We start from the raw sequence: 24,502 nt of genomic DNA on the forward strand, positions 1-24,502 counted from the left end.
GCTACAGAGCTAATTAAACATAAACTTAAACATAAATTTGGTATCGAGTTGCGTTAAAAGGAATTGCGTTGGAACACACCAATTTAGCAAGTAAGATTCTATCATTGAGATTGCTTGTGAGTGTTTGGTTTTTCATCCTCTGATCCACCTTCACGTGATTGAACACACCAGCATTATTGCAGGCCCGAGCAGGCCCATTTTCCGCTAACTTTATATATGCAAATGCCAAACGAAAAACCACATGCAAAAATGAAACCTAAAATTGCCTTATTTCCCCCCCTCTTTTCACTATTGTTTTGCGGGCTGTGGTTGTTTTCTGTGGTTTAATTTTTCCATTTTGCACTATCGATTGCGGTGAAATGTATGCGTTTCTCTGTGGCTACTGTCCACTATACTTCTTCGACTAAAGACTGTTTTTGGTGGCATATTGTTCGATGGCAGAGAGAGAGAGAGAGAGGGGAAGGAGTTTTCCATTCCTATTTTCATCTTGATTTTCTTCCTTCGATTCGTGCTGTATGACTAGTACCTTGGTTGCGTTCACAATGTTAGTTGTTTTGTTCTTCCTTTTTCCCTCTCTCTTTCTCGTTCTCTCTTTCTAGTTTATCATCATTTAAGTTTACCCTAATTTCTTCCATCTAAGTATATATATGTGTGTGTTTGTATATAGATTTGTTTTTCATTTAAATATGTATGTAAATGTTTTTCGTTACTCTTCTTCCTCTCTTATAGTTTTCCTTTCGCTTTTTTTTCATGTTTTTTTTTCAATTTTCTTTTTTTTTTCTTCTTATTATATGATGGTGTTTGCCCCAACCTCGTTCAAAGCTAACAGAATTTGCATTCTACTGCTAAAAGGGAGAATGAAATGAAATACATCTGGATAACAACAATTTTGATTGGAAAACACAACACAAGCACCAAACATGAGGGTTAAACTATTGACCTGAAACATTTGATCTTGCGTTTCTTAAGTTAATCTTACTAGAGTAAAATAAATACACGTTTTTTAAAAAGTGCTTAAAAGCACCCGATTGCAACTGAGATTGTTGGATTTCGACCCATCATAATGGCAAGCAGCACAGTAACAAAGCGCTAAAACCGACAAACAAACTTACTTATTATATACAAATAAATATAAAAGATTTTGAACAAATAGGGGGGAATAAAAGTAGCCCGAAAGGAAGGGATTGGGGGCTCGTCGGATTATCACCATCGTCCGCACACTATCACCGGCGCCATCGCCCTTGCCTGCTAACACCTACACCTATCAAAACACGTAGAAATGCAAAATGCTTTCCCAGTCTCATCTATTGACTCTGTTCGTATCCCTAACGCGCGCCCTCCAGCAACGATGTGCATGTGATGTGCTGTCTACTACGTTACCTGGCGATAGAGGAAGAGGAATAGGTAGGAAGTGTTTTTTTTTTGGGTTTCCTCCACGGGAAGGGAGCGTATGTATAGATAGAGGGAGAGAGAGCGGGAAGAAGAAGGTGGAATACAACAAAAAACACACAGTCTCTTCATTGCCTAGTTTCAGAGAAGTTGGTACGCACTGCGGGAGGATACGTACCCAACGCACACACTACAGGGTAAGAATTAAAAATTTAAACTCTAAAATCGATTGCTAATGTTGCTGTGCTCCGTCACGTATCGGTTCGCTCGCTTGCTTGCTTCCCCGCAGCGACGAACCCTTTCCATAGCGTAGAGCCTCGATGGCCTAATCGCTGCGTCTTAAAACCTATCCCGCCTACCGTATCCCAGCATCGGGCGGCCTACTTTTTGCCCGATGCAACCCGCTTCGGTTCCGCCTCGTCGTCGCTGTGCTCTTCCTGCAGCAGCAACGAGTCCGGATGCCGAACGGCACTAGCCTTCTTGTTGCCACCCCGCTGCCACGTAAAGACGCGCGCCAGCTGGGCGAACTTCTTGCGCGACACCTTACCCATGTGGCGCAACCGTTCCTTGAACGCGGCATCATCCTGCACCTTACCTTGGTGGTCCTTTTCCAGCGCCGACAGGAACTCCTGATTCCATCGCAGCTCCGCCATAAACTCTTCGTTCTGCAGCATCATCGCGAACTGTTCATCGCCCAGATCGAACTCGGTGCTTCGGTACGTTCCGTCCGGCCCGATCGTACCACCACCGGTCGTTCCACCGAGCCGTAAAAAGGTCGGTGGCAGCGGTCCCACTAGCGGTGGATTCCAGCGACGGTTCATGGTGGCCGTGGTGGAAGAAAAGCCGGCCGATCGTTCAGCGCCCGCTGCATCGCCTCTTAGCTGCTGTCCGGCGTGCATGCGGGGACTGTTGGTGGCGCTTCCGGTCGCACTGCCGGCCGCCGGTGGTTTGCGTACTTTTGGCGAAGCGCCCAGCTGTTGCGCAACGATTGAGCTGGCGGTTGCGTTCGGCGATGTGCTGAGAAATCGGTGGTCCGATCGCTCACCGCTCGCTGGTACGTCGCTGGTCAGATCGAGCAGTGGCCGATCGTTCGCTTGATTAATGGCACTGCCCGAGCGCAGTCCACTGCCGTCCGTTTCCAGCTCGTGACGCAGCTTTTCGTTCTAAAATTAAACCAATTGCATCAGACAGTCGGACGGGGAGGTGGACGGTGTGTGTGTGTGCATGTATGGAAAAACGTACCTGATTGTCCGTGCTCATGGCAAGCAGCTGATCGATGGTCGCATCGACTGCACCCTGATTGGCGCGCAGTACCGCCTCGATCACGTCCCTGTCCATGTCCGGGAACATGTTTTTAAAGTCGGACATGGCCTGTGAAAACTCCAGCTGCATCGTGGAAGCCATGGTGCTGACCTTTCCACTGAGGTGGGCTATAGTTAGACCAGCGTGTGTGTTTGTGCACCAAGGACCTGACCAGCACTCTTTGGCAAACCTCTTTCGTAACACACGGGAGAACAGGAACGTACGGAAACACTCCAAGGAACGGGGACCAGATTTCGCTCGTCGATTCGAGGTTACGATTCAACCCCAACGGGAGTCATGCGACGGCATGATCATGTTTACTTCACGATTAGCACCCACTGCTATGGGGTGGGAGAACCTTTCTTATCATTTAATCCACCAGCTTCCTGCTGGCCGTGGGTTTGTTGGTTGCAAGCTGTTTGTCAACCACCATCCCCATCCGCCTAGTGTTTATTCGCGCACACGCATCGACCGCCACCACACAGATGGAACTCGAAACGTACGTAGCAGGATTGAAAAACAACACCAAAGAACTAGGGCAGAGTGGAGTTAACACACACTTTTTGTCCAGCTTGGAGCACTGGCCGATACGAAAGGAACTATGCAAATGTTTGAAATACACGTACAGTATAGGATAGAAGGTTGAGTATTCTCCAGAGATTATTGATTAATGCGGGAGCAGCATTGTTTCTGCCCCCATTTCCGATGCGAAGTAGAGCCCTTTTCCTGCGAGTCCTGTTTTTTCCACTCCTTTTTGCAGATCCACTGCGATAGTGACTTTTAATTATTATTATTGTGCGTTTTGCAGCCCTTTGACAGTGCCCGGAGATGGCAGCTGTCAGATGGGATCGATGTCAACACTGGAATTGACGGTGTATACACCATGCCGTTGCGGTAAAAGGAATTGAAATATTTTACCAAGCTTCGTGGGCCGTTCGTTTATAGAATTTGCTAGGAAAGCTTTGTCCACGCATCAAGTGCGAATAATTTTAAACGATGAATCGAGAAAGGGATCTAGAACAACATTTTCCCCTTACTTATTTTGTTCATCTTGTTCTAATATTGCTCTACTAGTTGCACTCCATCTTATTTCAAGATTTTTTCCTAGTTTAAGACGATAGAATCCGTTTTCAATATTTTCTACGACTTTGTACGCAGTTTTATCTCAATTTAATTAGTTTTTTGCTGGTTGTCCTATTCTGAAAAATGGAAGCACTAACTTCATGTCGTTTGTTGTGTGGGAACAATTGTCAGAATGGCATTTGACAGAACAAGCCTTTCCCAAGCAACATTTCGGTCGCTACCATCTGACAGCGGCAGCTTTTACCATTATTGTTCCAGCAAGCAAGCGAGACGGATGCACGTCGAGCTGCGTCTAGGTTTATAATTTTATACACTCGTCGGAAAGCGTTTTACTATCAAATTTTACTGAAAACTGGCGCTAAATAGTGATTCGAATGTAAGAAAAATTAAAACATCCAGTGTGGTAAGGTGTGTGTGCTTGCGGGCTGTTCTTGAGGACTTCTCATTCTCATCCCTAGCTCGCGTCTGTGCATCCCTTCCAGTGCAAACGGTGTGTTGTGAACAGCAATCTATTGCACGCAGCAGTGTTTCTTCCTGAAAACGAGCTAAATAGAGTGTAAATGTACGCAAAAGTTTGATTCTGGTTGTAATTAAACGTTACTTTCATTCATGATAGGGCATTCAAAAATCGAAGTGTGCCAAGAGTTGTTGCGCCCGGTGTGTTGTCGAATGTTATGATGCGGCGGCGTTGTGAAAAGCGTCTCATGCGCAACGAATGATGCAGCGCGTGAGGGTGAACTAGAATAAGGGTGAGAAGAGGGTGTGGTGAATACCTGCTCGGTACGGTTGGCTAGAACATCCTCGACGGCGAGCGGAGGAAGCAAGAATTCAGGTTGAGAAAATTCAGAATCAAAAAGAAAGTGTATTTCAGTGAGTTTTGTTGTAATTCCTGTAGAGCATGTGTGTATCGTGAGCCAACAAGTGTTTGGCAAAAGTAAGAGAAATAAATAATTCAACTCATCAGTTCAGTGCATTTGTACGTGTGTGAATATATTATATGTCCGTGTCTATGCGTGTTGTGTGTGCGTGTTAATTTGAAATTAGTGCAACATGAAGCACTTCGGCGGTGCAGCTTCCATGCAGCATCTTGCCGGAAGTGGCTGTAACAACAGTGCAACCTTATGCGCCCCATCATCATCGTCGCCTAGCAACGCAGACAGCAACGGCAGATGCAGCAGCAACAACAGATGCAGACGACATCGTAGTAGCATTAGCGGCATGGCACGCTGGAATCTAATCGTATGCATGGCGACGCTGTTTTCGCTAATGTTTACAAAATGTTATGCCAGCCAAGGTAAGCAGCCGAGGTGGGAATTGGGGGGAGGGAGCATGTTGATTGACGCCACCCGGTTGATGGATGAACGAAGGGAAGGGGCTTAGCATAGCGCAGAGCATAGATCGATAACCCACACCGTCGCGGAATAGCCGGTTTCCTTCGCCTTCGAACGAAACTCCACCGATAGCTCCGTGCGGTGGTTGAATAGGGTGAATAATTGCAAAGTCAAATACAACATGCCTTCTTTGGGGAAGAAGTTTGCCATGAAAGGAGGAGAATCCGGGAGGGGGAGGTGAAGCTGTTCTTCATTTTGGAGCAGGTTTTAGGAAACATGAAAGCAAACGCTAGTCGTTGTCGTCGTATGTTGCGTTATGTTGTCACTCGTTTCGGAAAACAAATCGCGCGCCTGTATGAGGGCCTCGAAGCACATGGCGCGGATAATAAACAGGGTTGACATCAAATGAAGCTTGCTTTGATGGGGTGCTATGGCGAAGGTGACAAAAGACAAATGAGCGAGCAAAAGCCTCCCCGAAACAACATCGATTGACAGGGGAGCACTTTGAGAATGGGTGTCTGGTTATGTGCGACAAAGATGGCGGTTATTAGGAGAATTTAAATCGATTTTTCTTCTTCAAAGGCTTTTAAGTACATGTGATACGTGACCGTGTTGTCTTTATCATTTGATATCTGATTACTGCATTTTGGGTGGTAAAAAGGCCTAATACTTCAAGAATCCTTTTAATAGACGTTACTGATATCAAGTCCCATTTGATATTCAGCAGTCCAAGACCTTGTATTTATCCCAAAATGAGGAAGATTCAACCCTATATCTCCATGTAAAAATAATTTGTTCTAGAATCGTTAAACCCCTGAAAGGCAATCGATGCGAAGATCTCCAACATTTTGAAATTCCCATGATAAATTCATCCTCGCAAACATTCCTTCCCCAGCAATACGGCCAGGCCGTTCTTTATGAATAAAAAAAAAAAAAAATTCCTTCCCAAAATGACAACTTTATGTGCTTCTCATTATGGAACTCACATCTAAATCAAAATGAAGACAACCGAATTTCCCCACCCCGAAGCATCACTCCCGCCTTACCGGCTCAGAAACATTTGTAATAATCAACATTTTGGGGTGCCAATGCTCACCTTTGCAGTCTCACGTGCCGCTTAAGCTGCCCATTTTTGGGCGAAATGGAAATGTATCATATTTCCTCGTTTGTGGTTTTCTGGTGGTTTCACCCGACATCTTCGGCCGATTGTCGCAATCCGAAACAATCCAACTGCCACCACCAGCAGCATAAACGATTGGAGTCGTCGATTTGTGGTTTTGGGGGGAAAAAAATATTACCACCCCGAAAAGGGGTTCCATACGTCCGTTGTATGGAAAGAACAGGGTCCGTGGTGGAATTGTGGGTTCGATTCACACCCAGCTACAAAACGGCCGCGACTTGTTCGTAAACGGTTTTTGTTTGAGCCCGGTTTGTTGAGTTCGCTATTGCGCCACTTCTCTTCCTTCTGGTGCATTACGAGCTGCCCTAAGGGGGTGGGTGAAAGGCGTGAGAGGGTGAAGGGAGCGAAGGGTAATGATCAAGCCCACTACTGTGCCCTCGTGTGTGTGTGCAAGTTTTGGCGGTAGCAGCAGCACTCCGGACAGCGGCACAGATTGTACTAACAAATGGTAATAAAATGAAGTAATTAGCCATGTTCGGATCACGCTGGCGACGGTTGCAGGTGATAATCGGGTAGCGGATCAGCTAAATATCATTTACGGCAACGACCGGCCGGCCGGGCTGGGCACGGTTTATCGCGATTCTGATCGCTCGACAAAATGAATCGCACGGCCCTAGTGCAAGGCGGTCCCGTACGATGTGTTGGCCCAGCGATGCAATTATTGAATCTGGTGGCCAATTGTGAAGGCCAGAACGTGTATGTTGCGCCATGTAGGGGCTTTGCTTGCCCGGTGAAAGGGGTTGTTCTCGTCGTGAGGTTTGCTGGGAGGATGACAAGAATCTCCCATCCCAGGGAGCGATGCAATGCCATGCTTACCGGCGCAAGATCTAGAGCAGGAAGCGGTATAGAAGCGGTGTCTGCAGAGGCGTTCCGAAAATCTCCCCCAAAACCCGTCCACACGATTGGGGACGTGTACACAACATCCCAAAAAAGGCAACACTGATTGCATGTGGAGTGCACCTTCGCATTCGCACAAACTGGACCACGGGGAACGCGGTGCGCGCACACGCATATAAGGCACGAGTTCGAGATGTCGTGGCGTACCAGTCACGCAAACCCTGAAAACGTTGGAGAGGAGCCGACGGAAACCTCCCTGTGTGTGAGGAATGAACCCCCCGTGACGCGTTCCCGTGCAAAAGGTAACGGGCAGAAAAAACAATTCGAAAGTCTTCCTTCCATCTCGGCATCTCGTATGCCTTGAAAAGGCGGAGGAGGACGAACCAGTTTTGCCCTCCGTCTAAGGGACGATTGACTGCCGGCTGCTCGTCGGGCGTCAAGTTGTCGCTAAAGTCGCCACCACTATCTGCTGATCGGCGAACCGGTGTACGCGCGTAGCCGTGCGCGTTGAATCTATTTTGCACGTGGCCGTTCAAACCATCTTCCGTGCGTTGTGCCATTGTGGTTGTGGCTAGCGAGAAGAGAAAAAGCACCAACCAAGCCTGATGATGTTCATTTTGAATCTTAACGGCCAACGGTCTTGTGACTGAAACAAGTTTACTAACCAGCACAAAGCTACAGCTGGCGAGCAAGTTGCGTTAATTGTGCAAAGCGTGTGGGAAGATGTAATTTTCCTACGGATCGTCTTCACGGAGCACTTCTTTCGTTCAAGGATGCATCGGGCCCGTGTTTACCAGCGTGTAAACAAGGGACAGAAGGTGATGAATGACAAATAGGTGGTGCGGTGGTGCATAAGCGGACTCATTCATGAGCTCCGGACTCATTTACCTAGCCGTAAAAGCGCCAGAACACACTGGAAGACCGTGTGTGTCGAACGTATCAAGCGAACCAGCTGTTTGTTTGCGCTGCTCGGAAGCCTCGGAAGCGATAAGAACTGTTACATGTCGTCATGCACTCCCCGGCCGGGTTGGATGGAAGCTGCAGGATGTGAGTGAGTGAATCAGCGCTAACCGACTTTTGCACGCGCGTTCGCAGAAGATTCATCCGTTCGGTGAAAGATTTCGCTTATCAGCATCTGGGCGCGCTGCAAAGTTATTGATTAGAAATGTGTAGTTTGTGCTTCGAGCGTCCAGAGAGCACGGAAGGCTTTCGTGACGGGTTTACGCCATCCCCATTGCTGAGAACTTGCTTTACAGCACCAAAAATCACTTTGAACCACTTCAAAAGGATATCATTTCATATCCAGCATCAAGCTTTGCAAGTTTAAAATTAAAGTCCCCTGATGTGTCCGCGAAACTCGATCCACCGGCTAACGGGCACGAACTACCTTCCCACTCGAACCGAGCGTTCTTGTTTGGTAAAGGTGAAATTATAATTTTAATCAAATAAACCTGTCGTCATGAATACGGGACCGAGCCGAACCGGATCCCCGTGGTCCATTAAAAAAATTCGCCGTCGAATCACCAAACTCACCGCGAACCGCGTTTTGATGAGTTTGTTTTCGTTCGTCCGTTCCTTCTGGTACCGTGTTGTTTTAGTGGTTTGATTGAGCAAATCGGTTCGCTGCTTCTACATCCTGCTCGCGGCTTTTTTTCTTTTTTCTGTGCGGCGGATTACAACCTGTTGCCCTGACCGGGGGTTGTTGTAGCATCAGGGGGGGGGGGGGGGGGGGGGGCATTTGGCACCGGGCCCGTAACGCAAGAGTTCGCGGTTTCGCGAATGCAGATGAAGCTGGGGCCTGGCCCAAATTCGATGGCGAGCGGCCAGCCAAGCTAAAGCGCCATCGATAAGTTTCTAACCCCACTTGGGCTTGGGATGACGGTTTGTCGGTTTGATTAGAAAATCCTTCTCACTGTTTACCATTTCGGTTGCTTAGTTTGGGGTGGTAGTGGTGGGATGCTTATCATGTCGGGCCGGCCGGTTGGGTCGCGTCGCTTTGAATTGCTGAGATTGCGTAGTCGTGTACGGCTTTGATAAGCGAGCTCTGATGGCCGACAGTTTGTGGGAAATTCTGAAGAAAAGTCTAAAGAGATCTTCCTACTGTGCTCCAAGCAGTTAATATAATCTTGGGAAATTAATTGTGAGCGATTTTAGCATATTTATTTCTTAATTAAGACTGTTTTTTAGGGTCAAGAACGCTTTCGGGAAGTCTGGAGAACGGTAGCATAATTTATTCCTGTTGCTGCTGTAAAAGCACTCAGCTCCCCGGCCGATTTGAACCGACACTAGATAAGCGTCGTGTGTGGTACATGCTTGAAATTCTTCTCCAACCATGTGTCCCGATGCGTCAACGTCAATCTATCGCGCCCTAGCTCTCTCTCCCTCTCTATCCGAACAGCTTGTTTTCAATGCAAATCAGATGATTGATGTTTGTTTCAATATTATTTCTTCGATACCCTTTTTCGGCTTCGATACCCTTGATCAAGTTTCGGGACCGTGTGATGGATGGATAGTCGGTGTCGGTTGATAATTTATGCCATTATGCCAAAAGCATATGCTAAAACGCACCACCCCGCTGTCCTCAAGACTTTGCCGCCCTACAAATTGCTGTACACCAATGTTTTCTTATGACATTTTATTTTGGCCACCAACCTTACCTATTCGGGGAAGCGGCCAGCAGTCGAAACCAACTTACATTTCGTTCGATAGCATTCGATGGCTTCGTAAGCTTTTTATGACTCCGTGCCGGAGTTGAACAGTACTTAAAATACATTTGCGAATCACTGCAAAGACATCCAACGACAGCTGTTTGCGTTGGGGTCGGGTGTTTGGCCAACATACAACCGGTTAAGAGTCAACAATAAATCGATCAAATCTCGGCGACGGTTGGCTAGGGTTGGGGGCTACCGAACACAACATGCTTCGCACTTATCGGTGTGTGATTATGATAACAGTTGCGATAAGTTTGTTTGACATGGGATTTATGTGCGAAAAAGAAAACTACATGTCTCTACAAGTCGAGCAAATCACTGCAAATTAATTTGAGCACCCGTTCCGGCTAATATTGTCTTGGGTGAAGTGTGCAGCGAATTAAACCCGCAAGAGCGTGTCCAACGTGTCAAGTACATCGCACGAAACAATGGCGGACGATTTGAGGCGGCTCAAATCCAGACGTGTTTCGAGTGGTGCTTGAAGCACGTCGATAAAGATGCAGTTTAGCTTACCTCGTCACAAACACGGACGCTTGTCTGTGGCACCTGTCCGCCGGCTCGTCGATATCTTAAAACGCCCGATGATGAACCGGTTCGTGTTCTGATGAAGTTCCGGGCAGGGTAAGATAACTCGGCCACTTCATATAGATATGAGGGCAGTTGTCGCAGCAGTGATGATGCGAATTTTCCCAGGTCAAATTCGATTAACATCATCGCCCAAATTCTTGGGGGGACATTACTCCCCGGGTTGACGATGACACAACAACTGATAAGAAAATGACGTTCTGCTCGGGAGGGCTTCCAATCACGTTTACCTGGTGGAATTAGACCACCCCTAATCCGGTGCTTGCTGTGATAGGTTTGATGGAGGACAGTACAAATGCTTGCGAGGACGAAGAAGAAAACGATGTCAAATAAACCTTAAGCGGTGCTTGTGGAGGGTCCCAGAATTGGCAGCGGGGAGAAAAGGTGTGTTTGCGCGAAGGTGTTAGATTTGATTAGCTTTTTATCGGCTACCGGTGGGACTGTAGGGCGTGTGTTCTGATTGGCAGTCAAAGAACAGGGCTGACGATATGCAAAAGCCATGCGAAATGAAGGAAATGAAGCATAACTACACACACACGTTCATTTGGTAAAGCGGACACGTAAGGCCGTTTGCTGAGCAGTTAAACGGTTGCGGTGTGGTGACGGGACTCGGGATTTATTGGTGACACTCCACGCCGTGTTTTGGACGGAAGCGTTATCGGATATTGGATCCTACGGGTGCCAAAAGGAAATGGATAAAACGAGGGTGACAGATAAGAGGTAATTTGTGGTCCTCACTTTATGGCGGCAATTTGTATGCGTACGAGGTTCACGCGCTAATAAAACTTTGGTTAACTAAAATTGTAAAGTCCAAACGTGACGGCTCCAGGGCTGTTGTTACGTGCTGTATTGCGAAGGTAGTACGGTTTACAAGAATTCTAGCTAGGACTATTGACTATGTAAACTACTATTAGCGTAGAATAACCCAGCCAAATCGCTCGCACACAAGTAAAATGATGCAAATTTACCCAACATACGCTTGCGACCAGAGTAATTCTCGATTTATTCAATTCATTTCCATCTCCGCGCAATGGGACAGCCTGTCTGGCTTCGTTAAACGTTGTCTAACGTTTTGCTGCTTCGCATCCTTTTCGTATGGGCGCTCCTTCTGTGAGATTTGATGAGCTGGACGATCGTCCAAATCAAACTCTTTCCACCAAATTTCACCAACCAGGGTTTTGCTTGCCGTACGATACACGCGCGCACCGATTAGCATAACGGAATTGCATGGTCTTTCTGGTCGGTTAATATGTACTACACCAAACTTCCCATTCGCTCTGTCTCTCTCTCTCTCGATGTGGGGGTCTTCAGGGTTTGCTCGCAGAATGTCAGCAATTCAATTTGAATAATTTCATTCCACGACGCCGACGACGGGTGCAGTCGTTGTTGTGGTTGGCGCCTCTTGCTACATTTCAGCGTGGCCATCGCGACAACCACGGCAGGATCTCGTGAGGTCCTCAATTCCCCCCCCCCCCCCCCCCCCCCTGCTGATGGTTCCAACATCGGGTTGCATCGGGACGACGAATTATGTGTGCCCCGGATTACCGAGAGGGCGCGTTGATAATAATCGATGTCGGTGTGTCGGGTGTGAAGTTACGCTTTTCCAACTGAAGGCTCTTTTCCTGGGGGTTGGGACTTGCGGTAGGGACAATCACGCTTCTGCATTGTTTATTTAGTAGCAGAAGTATTTTGCAGAACCGGGTTGTTTTGTTGTAAAAGTTGTTCCTGCAGCTGAGTTTCTGTGTGTGTGTGTCCTTGGTGCTGCGTGGGACAACAATTTTTGTACTTGGTCCTTCGTTTCTACGTCAATTCTGACACCTTTTTGTTTTGGGGTTTGCGCTCACGGACACTGGAATGTGGACGTGCCAGCGAGCAATCGTTTCGTTTTTCACTCACCAAAAAGGCTGACCATGTCGTGCCCGGTACTCATCAACCTTACGTTCTCCAAACATACGCTCCCAGCTCTGGTGCTTTCTAAAAGTACCTCAAAAAATAACACGCTTCACTGGCCTTCGGGTCGTAAGCCCAGTATCCTGGCCCTTCTGCATGGAATATCACGACATGGGCTTCCTCCATCGAACGCGGTGACAATGTCCATTGGACAAGTTGTTGTAGGGCGTTAAGTTTGGCGCTTTGCGTCGTTCGGTCGTGATCCACGCGTTTAATGGCGGCTACGGCCAAAACACATGTTCTCTATCGTTCCTGTGCGAGTAGCTACCAGTCTCCCCCTTTTCTTGCGGTGGACATGTCAGTGGACAGCGGGTGAAGAAAAAACCAAAGGCATCGTCCTGAATCGTGCTCCGAGGGACGACGCCATAACTCTTCGTCTGCGCTCGGGCACGAGAAGGAAGCAATAAAAAGCAATTCATCAGTCGCGCGAGTCCGCCGGTATGGTACGCCACCAGCGCTCGGACTAATTGATGAATATTATCATCCCATGCATTCGGATCGTCCGAATTCCTCTATCGGTGTGCTTCACTATTGTTTTCACCTCAGGGATGCGAATCTCGCCTCAGCTCGGATGAGATGCAAAAACCATTGTATCTCGGAGGTCCGAACCGTGAACCATGCTGCCCCAAAATAATCACTTTAGCCATTGCGAACGACAACGATGCACTTGGTCTGCGTACGCCATCATGCATTCTCAGCGACTTGGAATTAGCTGGTAGCTAGAGCACTAGTAGCACTATCTTGCCTGTCGCCATAGTAATGTTCATGGTGTGCGCAAACACAATATGATGATGATGATGAGCTGCTTTCCATCTTCGGATGACAGTTTCAGCATGCTCCATGTTTCCAGGATCGTTGTAGCCAGATTTTGTGCAACGGCTCTAGACTCTAGCACTAGACGGCACTGCTCCCGGCACAGAAAAACCGGGACGGAATTTGAATTGGTGTTTATTAGCCGGTTGATTCGCGGATCCTGTGTATCCCCGCGGTCCCCATATTGGAAGCAATAAATCAATTTTCGCCTGCATCACGTTCCGTAGCGCGGTGGATGGCCTCAGTCTCATCCCGACAAGTGTCGCGTCCGTGGTGCGAATATTCCAAACCTCCAACGAACGGACAATGTTCAGTTTGCTGCCTGGATTGCTGGAAGTGATAAATGGCACAAAGCTAGTGGGGTTTCGGGAAAACAGCTCTTAGCCGCTCTGGATGATGTGATCGGGGTTTTAAAGGTATGATCTGCGGTTGTGTATGCAATTTAGCGCCTCTCCTTGGGGCGATTGCTGTACCGGTTGTATTAATTTAAAGTTTATATGAAAAACTGTTGAACTGTTTCCCAATATTTTCCTGTTGGAGCTACAACATTTGAATATTTATTTATCATTCTACTATCAACTATCTTTCATAAGCGAAAAGGACGAAAAAAAAAATGAACTGTAAAAATAGCATCGGCAACCTAATGCCAATGCTCAACTCCTCTCATTTTAGCGCAGCATTTTCGGCTACTTTTCATCCTTTTTTCTCGCCAAAAAACCCCCAACACGGGTAGAATTGCGTGCAAATTAGATTGCATTTTACGATTGCATTGCGGTGTTGTTTGTGTCGATTTCGCTTTCGGTTTTTTGTTTTTTTTTTTTGCGGAGGGTGAGGCTTGCACCAGTCAAATCTGCTGCTGCCCCGCGGGAACTGCGCTTGCCGTATCGCAAATGAATATGCAATTTAAATTTCATTCAGAAGAGTCATGCTTTTTTTGCTTAGAGCAGCATCATTGCACTTGAAGAGGAGTGTCTGGTGGTGCAAAATTCAGAATTAATAAACACAAATGCCCTGGATGTGGAGAAGGAGCTGAAGGAGGAGGAGGAGGGTGTGAGGCAAAGAGTCGGATATGTTAAGCGTATTTCGCTTCATTTAACACCTAATCCTTGAACTGGAATAATGCGTGTCGAATGGTTTTCTGTTTGCATTTGCATTAAGCTGAATAGAAATTTAAATCGGCGGTGGCATCGCAGCACGTGGGTATGCTTCCTGTTTCTGGGTACTTGGCACGTAATTAACAACAATGTATGCCGGACTCTTTTCCACCCAGCACGCCGTTACATCGCGATGGGCAGCTTGGAATCCATCCTCGGTATCAGGTTTCCTATCCGTGGAAAGCCATCGCTGTCAAATGCGTGTTGTGTGCGTTGTTTGAGAAAGGTTGGTGTCCATTTCCATTGGAGCTTCCCACTCTCCCCCCCCCCTCTCTCCTCCATCTCCCCGACCCGACATCACTGTACTGTGATAATCCGGGATAAATATGCAAATTAGCAAATAATTATATGAATTGAATTTCTATTATCACCACCATTCACACCGACCGAGCGAGCGCCTCCAATGGTGCCCGTTTTTACCGGCAAAGGATACTGGATCGCTGTTCTAAAGGGGTTTGGGAAAGCATTTTGCGCGCATCATAAAACCACCGTGCGCGCTGTTTGTAGCGAGGAAACACAAATGCGTCCTGTCTGCATTGGCATGGTGGCATTATCCAACCGCCATTGTCGGACCAGGATAACGCCAGCCGGGGAATGGGTTCATGAAACGGTGCTATTATTATTTGTTTATTAGACGACACTGGGTGGGGTGGGGGTGAACGCGCGAGCAGGAAGCAGGGAAGGCATAATTTGCGCTCGGTTATTGCCGGTGCCGGAATGGTTCGCGTGGATTCGCGTTCTGCAAGGATCGAAGACCGGGGAAGAAAGCTGGTAGCGTGACCCGAAAGCATGGCGAAAGCCAGCACTGTTATTAGTCGAACGTTGCTGCTTTGTACTACAAATGTCTCTACTTCATTAAGCCTCAACCCATGAAATCCAATGGTTGATGGACGACTTCTGAGTAGACTTCACTTTGAACGAAGTTAGCCCGAGTTGTGGAGTAAAAAAATCGAGAATGCTTGGTTTGGCTGTGATAATCCGGCTGGGAAATTGTTATTAATTGTGTTTTGATAGGTTATTGATTTTTGATACAAAAATACAAAAGCCTTTAATCCTGATCCGGGCATCAGGATTTATACACCCCCCCGCCTAATGAAGCTTACTTCACGCCTGATGAAGTGTGGATTTGTGTAAAATGTTTTGACAGCAAGGCCCGCCCTCTCTCTCACTCTCTCTCTCCTTCTCTCGATCCCCTTTATTCGAACCCTTATCCAAATCCCAAACTTTAATAAAACTTTCTTACACTGGCACATTCCTTTTTACCTTGTGCATGTGTGTCAGGTATTTGGCGTTTCTACGAGCAGCACCAGCTCAGTTTTAAGGATCACTATCACACAAACAGGTCCGGCACGCCGTGTGTGGAGTGGGGTGGGGTCCTTTGCATACGGTCATAGTTGGGAAAGTTCACTTCAAACTTTCGCTACAACCGACGGCGCACACTCTTTTGAACGCTTGGTGGCCGCTCAAGTTCAGCTCCAAAAATGTTCCGCCCCAACTTCTTCTCGTGTGATAGTGTCCGCCTGGCTGTGGTTTTTTGTTGTTACTCTCCTGGTCCGAAGTTATGTTGAAGCTATATTTTCGTACTGCCGACGAATCTTTCCACTGGCCAGAAGAACTTAACTTACTAACTTCCTGAACCCGGGAGGGTCATCGTCGAGTCGTTCGGGGCGTGTGCCCCGGTACGCCTTCGGCGAAAAAGGTGAGAGCTTATCAAATATTCACTTTACTATAATGGCTTTTCTTTCGGGTGGTGCAATTTTCCGCTCTTCGAACGAAGAACCCGGACAACGTCCTTCCGTATTTGCTTTAAAACACCGCGATGGAAAGGTTGGTTGGGGAAGGTTTTTTTTTATGCCGTAACGAAGAACTAAATTTGCTCTACACTGTGTGAAGTGTTCTGCATATTTAACTAGCATTTTTCCAAGAATTAATAGATATATCCAAACAACGTGCTGCTGACACAATGTTTGTCCGGGACCTGAGACAGCTGTTTGCAGGAAGAGAGCTTCCGATTGCATTCGCTTGGCGCAATCTGCAAGTTGCGATGAGTGCAATGCAGCTTTGTGATTTAATTAAATTAGGATCAACTCAGGAGTTTGTGTGCTGCAGTCAGAGAGCTGGGTGTGGCTTTACAAATCACGCACATTTACACATATTTAGCAGGAAGTGTTGATGCAGCGTGATGGTACAGCGCGATGAATGCATATGAGTTCCTGTGAAGTCCTTTTGCGTTTCAGTGGCGCTCCTCGACTACAGTTGTGTTTAAGTAAAGCGAGCTTTTCGGTTTGATTGTTCGAGCGTGTATGATTACTAATTAAATATCTCCGATGTGCCCGTGTGGTGCCGGAGTTGAGGTAGCCATGGAAGCGTGCTTATGTACAATAGGACGTGGTTTGTACCAGGCGGATTAATTACTTTAAAGCAATTAAGGTGAATTAGCTTCCAGTTGTTGGATTTGAAGAATGTTGCTCACTGATCTAAGCGCGAGCATTTTGTGTGGTTAGTTTTTTTTTGACAACGATCAAGAGCCGATTTGCCTTTAAAAAAAATCCAGACATGCATTTCCCGCACCAGGAATGTGATTGAGCTCAGGAAATGCAAATCAATAATAATTAGCTTCCTCCTCCGTTCTGTTCCGTGCAGCAGCCTCGTTACACCATCACCAATGCCCGAAGCAGCAGGGAACTTCTCTAATGGGAGCATGATTTATTGCTCCGGTAATAACTTCCACCGATTGCTAGCGTTTCATGCACTGTTAACCCATCTGAAACGGAAGGAAGTATGTAAAAGGATGCCTCACACCTCTCCGGTTCGTTCGTGAAACCCCCTTTTGGCCCGGAGCACAACTTTAGCCGGCAAAATGGTTGGTGTTTGTGTCTAAGTGAACGATCTGCCGGGTTCGGTGTGGCCAACTTCAAAGAGGTACACGCTTTCGTCATTTTCTGTTTAGAAGAGACAGACAGATTGTTCCTGCATGCTGCCAGAAAGTTGTCAATACACAGAAACAATCTTCCCACCGGAAGGCTCCCGGCACCATCCCTGAATATCCTGCACCGCTTGAGGGAAGCATCGGTGCGATATCATGCGTATGGGGATGGGCGAAAATTGTTTAAATTCCATAGGAAATCTAAATATCTATTAGCCTAATTGGTCGGCACAGGAGTTTACCAGCGGTTGCTTGCCGTATGTGTTGTGGATTCGACCCGCTTCCCAGCAAGATGACGTATTTGTCTTCTCGTTTCCTACGGTACCAAGCGCACCAGTGTCAATGAGCACAAACTCACTGACTTGAAACACTTCCTGTTGTGGTGGTGTCATCCAACGGCACAGCGAGAAACGATGCACATTTGTCACAAAAGGGCAGCATCCTTTAATGTTGGGCCCGGGCGAAAAGCAAAATGGGAAAGGGGAAAAGTTTGAGGTTATGTGTTAGGGTAATAATAGTTATTTCTGCAAATTAATGGTTTGGAGATGGCTGGACATAAAGGGAGGGAAGGGAAGGGGCTGGCAGTTAGGTTTGGTTCCGGTTGGGATATGAAAACCGCCATAAGTATGATGATTTGAGAGGTTTCCAATATTGTTGTTTGGGCTTTAATGATACGTATGAGGCATTCCGTTTGTGTCTTGCATAACTTCAAATTTATATAAAGCGGATTTAAAAATTTGAGATTTGCTAACGATTTGTCTAATTATTTTCTTTGCAGGTATGTTAAAAATTTAGCTACTTTTTTGGTTTTTGGGAATATTGTTAGTAAGTATTCTCGGCTTATTAGTCCGTCAATATAATCAATAAGACGAGAAACTGGATAAGCTTCGTTATCGAGAGACCAATCATCGTGAGAAAGCTAATCCTCCATGCTCCTAAGCATTCCCTACTGCTGGTATTTAATTTAGCTGATTGAGAGCGCCAGTCCACCGTTTTCTTTCCTGCATCTATTCCTTGCCTCGCGCTCACCGCCTCTGTCAGGATGCGCAAGGCGTGAATGTAAAAAAAGGAATTAATTTGCGCTCCACCTAAGCGTGCGGTCGTAAGGTTTGTTCGCGCTGCATCATATCAAATTACCATACCGGTTTTCACAACCGAACCGAATCTTCCGGTTCGCTGGTGAGTCTCGCGCATTTTTCCGCTACAGGGAAATTCGCCTCCGGGTCCAAGCACGAGGTTTCCCTTATCCTAGATTGTAAAAACCACCGTTCCTTTGGGGGAGAATAAAGATCAAGAATAATTTGCACTTTTCCACACACAGTTCCTCCGGTTTCGCTTGGTCTCGCCACGTTCGGCGCTTTGTTATTCCCAGTCGTTCTGGTTCTTCTTTAGCAAAAAGCTCGCGACCCGAGACAGAGAGAGAGAGCGCGAGTGAGTGAGCCACTCAAATAAAAGTCAAAAACGGAAAAAGGTATGAAGACAAATACGAACGCAAGCACCTTGGCCAAGCGCGAAAAGGCGAAAATTAAACGGAACGCTAGACGGAAACTATTCGATTCCGGTGGGAAAATACCCGGGTCCTTCGTCGGGTTGCCCTAACGCCAGCAGTAAGGTTGCGCTGGTGTTGCTGTTGTTATTTCCGTTAGGGGTTGGGGTTGAGAGCGAAGTGTAACAAAGGGAGCTAACTTCCGTCCAAACCGGAGCTCAGTATATCCCGGTGCCTGGCAAGTTCGCAACGCCAGCATGACACGGTCGGCCTGATGTCTGTCAGGCGAAATTCTGTTTCGTTGGCTCATATTTTTTTATTCGTCTATTACACGCCAACTTGCGCTGCGCTGCAGAACCGAACCTGCCCTCCCTGTTGGGGATGTTTAAAGCGCCAGCACGCGGAGTTCGGTTCGGTTGGGACACTTCGTTCTGTATCCGGGGGGTTTTTGCGCTCAAAGGCTTTTCCAACACTTCTTCTTCGCTGTGCTGGTTGTGTGGTCGTGGGGCTATTGTTATCCCGCCAGTAAACGTTGCTCTTGTCGGGACATTCCGTGGTGTGTGGTTTGGTTTTCAGTGTGAGCGAAATAAATTATTTTCTCACCGTCACCGTGTGCTGGCCGGCGGTCGTGAGTATGTGATATTTTCGAGCGAGAAGCAGGTTATTTATTTAATGTCGGCTTTTTGCTGACTTCTTTGTACGGGGGCTCGACTGACCAGAGTGTGATTGTCACGGTCACGGGTGGCAAATGGCAATCACGTTGAAGGGGTTCGAGTTCTAAAGGCATCGTCAGGCTGCATTCTTTGTAAGGCTTTCCCTACCAACGTCTGCTGGAGAAAGATTTCCCGTCCTGACAATCGTTACCCACATCACACGTTTAAAATCGGCTTAACAGCAATCAGCTTCTTCTGCCATGCAAACGCTCCCCCGAGGGTTTTAAATTCAACCACGATTTTCCAGCATCGTTTATTGCAGGAGAAAATTGCTTCTTATCGCCGGCGCAGCAGCCGCGAACAGGAGCAGAAACACTACTACGGCAACGGAAACCCCCTGTTCTGTCAGCCACCCGGCAGCTTCCGTGCCCGGTGTTCACTTCCGTCCGGGGTTTCTTGAGGAAAAATCATTCGTTTCTTGTGGACAAATTCAGTTCCGTGTTTTTTTTCTGTTATGGTGAATGAAAAATCTTCACGCGAGTGTATGTACATCATGAAGATGTCCTGATCGTCTCGTGGAAGCATAAAACCCGTTGTTACGACAGTTGGATCAAAACATCATCCAATCCTCAACAGACATCACATCGCGTTTGCACCGTGCCACCGTGAGTAAAATTACGATTTTCACAATTACTCCCCCCTCCCCCAACATCATTACGCTGAGTGGAGTTGAGGGGCAGGATTTGTTGTGCATCGAACTTAAAAGTTTTCATCGTTCTTCCCTGTTTACTCACATCCATGTTCCTGAGCTCCACGACACATACAACAAACTGCAAAGAATGAGTCGGTGTATGCGAGAAAAAAATGTTTGTCGCTCCGTGTATTTACTGCTCCCACCACTACATACATATAGTGGAAAAGTTGCGCTTGAAGGAAACGCACTGCGAACGACGAATTTGACGGTAGCAAAGGTCGTCGTCATCGTGTTTGCCTGCGAGCGTCAAATGGTAACGATCGTGGAAAATTGTGGAAAAAAGGGTGTTTGATTTCCCCGAGTGTCGTAGAGAGACACGATACGGCGCTTGAACGTGTCGAACAATTTCCTTCATTTTCCTTCACCGTACAGGGAAGGTATGTGACACGCGGGTCCTTGACACAAGCACACACACACACCAGAAAACTTGTCAGACTGTGAGCTTGATACATACGCAAGATTGAGTCGGCGAGTGGCGCGAGTACATAACGGGCGAAATGAAATTACCTTCGTAGTAAATGCGAGCAAATGCGCGACAGTTTAACGTCTCGTGACAGTAATAAGTGGTGTAATGGGCGTTCGGTTTGGGGTGGGAGAGGCGAAGCTTTTTAGTGTCTGTTGTTTTGCATCGCTACATGATGATGCCAGTGATGCCTCATTAAAAGTGCTTGTGTTGATCAATATTGTTACAATGATGGCACCTCGCCGGGAGAATCGTTATTGGAGTCTTTCGTTATTGAAGACTTCTGAGGAGTGGTGAACTCACTCATCGCTATTATAGCGTCCTGTTTGCCATTCGCAATCGCACCCCCGGGTTTCGGGTTACACATCAAGTACACTTGTTTAATTTCATCTTTGTAACTGCATCCACCCATCCGGATAAAACCTCCGTTTTTAAACACAGCACATGCATCTCCTCACCGTGCTACACCTCACCGTGCTCCAGCAGAATAGCGAACATGTGTGTATGTGGCTTCCGATTCTGGCGGTTTCCGACCGAGCCAAGAAACTCGACAAGCAAACCCGACAGACACTCCGCAAACATACACTAACGATTACGTCTGGCAGTAGCGTTTTATGGAATCATAAGTTGTTTTTCTCCTCCGAGGGAATAGCCGAGAGGACTCTCCCGAACAGAGGGGGAGTTCGGATGCAACTACAAGAGCTCCCTCTCGTCTACTATCTCCCGGGCAGGAAGAACTCTTGTTGGGTGGTTTCAATCGTTGAAAACTGCAACTTTGACTTTGGCTAACAACAGCTGACAAATGGAAAGGACAACCCTCATCAACTGGGCGGCGTTGTTTGTGTGTGTGTGTTTGTTTGGGGCGGGAAAGGAGAGGGCGTTACGATTCCGGTCGTTGGTAATGCGGGATAGCGAAAACCGGACTGAAAAGTGCACCGAAAAAGTGTTGGCATTTTACGAGATTGAGTAATTGCGTTTACATTTCCCGCTCGAGCTCTGCTCCTTCCTGCTCCGAGCTTGGCCTGACTTCACCCAGACCTGACGCCTTTTATAATGGTTGCCTTCAAAGTGCAGGCGAAACTGTCTGGTTTGTTTATTTTGTTTGCCTGTCCGGCTTTTTTGGTAGAATTTTATTTTTTTGTGGTTTAGTGAGGAATCTCGTACGCGTTCTCAAACTCAATTTCGTTTTTTGTTTTTGGAATAATAATAAACGCCGCCATATCGAGCGTATCTAGCGGGTGTTATGTTTCGTATGAATTCTTCAGCTTAGTTTCACCAACGGGGGTTTGTTGTGGAAGTACGCCACAAAGTGTTTGATGTGTTCGTGGAACAGTGAGTCTCGCCGAGATTTACCGGAAAAGGGGTGATTTGATTATGCTTCCACCTCTGCCAAGGGACCAAGGCGCATATCTTTTGGTCTATATATAGCTTCCAGGACACACTCGCAGAGCTCGCTCGAGAACAGTGACACATAGCGAAGGGTTTGTCTTTGCTTCGTTTTTTTTTTGTTTAACAGCGCCAAAAGAGGTACGCCCGGGTGTTATGGATCCGGCAGTGCGTATGTGAAGCATTATGCAAGGTGTTTTTGGTGAATAAAATTAGCATGGAATTAAATTCGCCTCCGTATGTTTGTTTGTTTTCCTTCGTGTTTTTGTACCTTTTCCAGGGGGGAAAAAAAGGGATAAAATGGTATTATGTACCGGGAAATGATAGCGCAGGTGCGTTGGTTTAGGACCCCTGGATGATTCGTCTTCATCTGTTTGCATAATATGGCGTTGAAATATGCTAAACCTGGCGAGGAAAAGGATGAATGGTGTGATTTATAAACGCATTTTTCAGGTTGAAGTAAATAATTTTTCAAACCTTCCCACAAAATTCTGTGCTTCCTTTGCAGGTTCGAAACTTATTTATTCTGCTCGCCCTTATCGGCGATTAAACGACAAGCTTCATTAGGACGTGATCAGCTTAAAGCAATCATCGGCATCGGCAAGGTTTCGCTTCGGCAGCATTCGAATGATTACATTTCAGCACGATTATGCCAACCATAAAGATAATCGTCAACGACGTTCAGGACGGCTTTATTGCTATCCGGCAACAGATTCCTCGCTGCCGTCGCGGCTCCAATTCGCCATGGGCTGGTGTCTTCCGTCCGTGTTCGATGCAATAATGCAACAATTAATATTCTCGCTCGGTGGTAGGCTTTTGCGGCACGAGCGTTTATGATTGCGATTCGTGCCATTTTCTATTGGGAGCAATTTGGAGCAACCAAGCTCCGGATGATGGTTCGCTGTGCCGGTACACACGAAGCCTCCCGGGACATACCCAGCAAAGTATCAGCTTGCAAGGGGTTCGAAAGGGGTTCCTTCCCTAGAGTTGCGTATACTTTACAACTTCTTTAGCACTTGTGCGCCGTGTGTAGGTAAAGGTACATCAGCTGGGAAGAGGCTTTATCCTTTTTGCAATAGTTTAACCCCGGTACTCATCCATCCAGAAGCGATGTTATCTTTAGCGTCAGAAAGGAAACATGGAAACTCTTCATCCTGGTACGCGCTTGTTGATGGATGATGATGAACTCTCGGCTGCTTGTGTCGATCGATAGTGAAGATGAAGACAGCCCAGGAACTTAGCCCAGACCAGACGGACGACGGAGTTAGCTAGGTTTGTCGAGCAGTTAAAGGTCTGTAATCCTCTTCGGATCGGATAAGGTTCCAGACCGACCCGATCAGTGCTAGCTTCCTCCCGAGTGGGGGAAAATTTCTTTGTTTGAAGGAACTAAAGTGATTTCCCATCCTCGCTTTGCTTCCTCACTGTGCTGTGTTCCAGTATTACACTATTAGGGGCTTTGCTGCATCCCGTCGCCGTCGTTGTTGTTGATCGTGATAAATCTTTTTTAATATTTTCTTTAGCATCCTTCTTGGCATCGAACTGCTCGGATTTCCATCGAGCCGGGTCTCTAAGCGTACGGGTTTGGCTGGCTGTAGTTTTGTGTGTTGCCGGCCTCCGCTCAATCTCTTCCGCCCGTGCTTAATCGAGTCGGCGACTAGTTTAGCCTCGTTGACGATGGCATGGCAACGTTCGGTTGCTTGCTGCCAGGCAAAAAGGTTCTGCTACCGGACTAGACAGTCGGAGCGGAGGGATTAGTGTACCGTACCGTCGAATCGCTCGGTAACGTTCGGTTTCGGAGGGATTCTGTGGTAGAGAATTATGCGTACCCGATCCCCATGGTAAGCCACGGCGGTGATAGCCATTACTTGGTGGGGCGTTTTTTCCCCCCTGTACTTACGAGCTTTCAGGGGTTTTCGCCCCGATGTTTTGCCCGAAAATTGTGTATGGAAACAATTATTAATGTAGAACATAAACTATTAAAATAAATTACAGCAACATTTGTAACCGGTCCGTACTTTCCTTGCTGCTGCTGCTGCTGCTGCTGTACGTGTGTCTCTTGTTTTTGTGTTGCTGTGTTTCCTTACAGACAGTGATTTGGTGTGGTTTGGAGAAGAAGACCATAATCCCTGTGATCTTCGACGATGCCTTCGATGTGGCGCTTGGACCTTTTTGCTTGGTGTTGTTGTTCATATTTTACCTAGTATTTGTCTGGTCTCACTTCTTGCTTTGAGTGAATAAAAATAATCTTCTTTTATAAGGAAGAGAAAATGCAGCTACAGAACTGCACTCTGAAAGCAGCCTTATACCCGAGGGTACTCGTATGAAGGGAGAGAGAAAGAAGAAACACAGAGATTAATTAGGTACTTTATCGACCATTGATGTATCGCTGGATGTACTGGATAATAGGGTAGGTAAGACTTAGTGTCACTGCGGCTCTGCAGTATAATAAATCGAGGGTTTTTTTTAAAGGTCTATGTATAGCTTTGGATCTAGTATCGT

At 47.0% G+C, this 24,502-nt stretch overlaps 2 protein-coding genes across 9 annotated transcripts in view; one reads left to right on the top strand and one right to left on the bottom strand.

Moving 5' to 3' along the window:
* Positions 1-327: 327 nt before the first annotated feature.
* Positions 328-3,508, bottom strand: LOC118510474 (CUE domain-containing protein 1). 2 transcript variants are annotated; one of them, XM_036052342.1, is made up of 3 exons: positions 3,318-3,508; positions 2,632-3,029; positions 328-2,552 (listed from the first exon to the last, which is right to left on the bottom strand). In XM_036052342.1, exons 2-3 carry the CDS (start codon positions 2,791-2,793, stop codon positions 1,770-1,772), a joined length of 945 nt encoding a protein of 314 aa, XP_035908235.1. In that variant the 5' UTR covers positions 2,794-3,029; positions 3,318-3,508; the 3' UTR covers positions 328-1,769. The 2 variants fall into 2 exon arrangements, with proteins under 2 accessions (XP_035908235.1, XP_035908234.1); XM_036052341.1 differs by having other exon boundaries at positions 2,632-3,032.
* A 520-nt stretch (positions 3,509-4,028) lies between these two features.
* Positions 4,029-24,502, top strand: part of LOC118510476 (neogenin) — a 97,926-nt gene continuing 77,452 nt past the window's right edge. Inside the window, exons 1-2 of one of the 7 annotated variants that reach the window (XM_036052346.1) lie at positions 4,036-4,182; positions 4,670-5,068. In XM_036052346.1, the coding sequence (XP_035908239.1) occupies positions 4,825-5,068 (244 nt within the window). In that variant the 5' untranslated portion in view covers positions 4,036-4,182; positions 4,670-4,824. Of the gene's footprint in view, positions 5,069-24,502 lie in introns of all 7 variants that reach the window. The other 6 variants (XM_036052348.1, XM_036052344.1, XM_036052345.1 and 3 more) reach the window with 6 other exon arrangements.

The sequence above is a fragment of the Anopheles stephensi genome, chromosome 3 (genome assembly GCF_013141755.1).
Source record: "Anopheles stephensi strain Indian chromosome 3, UCI_ANSTEP_V1.0, whole genome shotgun sequence".
In the NCBI taxonomy this organism is placed as follows: Eukaryota; Metazoa; Arthropoda; class Insecta; order Diptera; family Culicidae; genus Anopheles; species Anopheles stephensi.

Coding starts and splice junctions, on each gene's coding strand:
- LOC118510474 (XM_036052342.1), bottom strand. CDS start 2,793: ATGGCTTCCACGATGCAGCTGGAGTTTTCACAGGCCATGTCCGACTTT. Junction 2,553..2,631: donor CCATGAGCACGGACAATCAG/GTACGTTTTTCC, acceptor GTTTAATTTTAG/AACGAAAAGCTGCGTCACGA.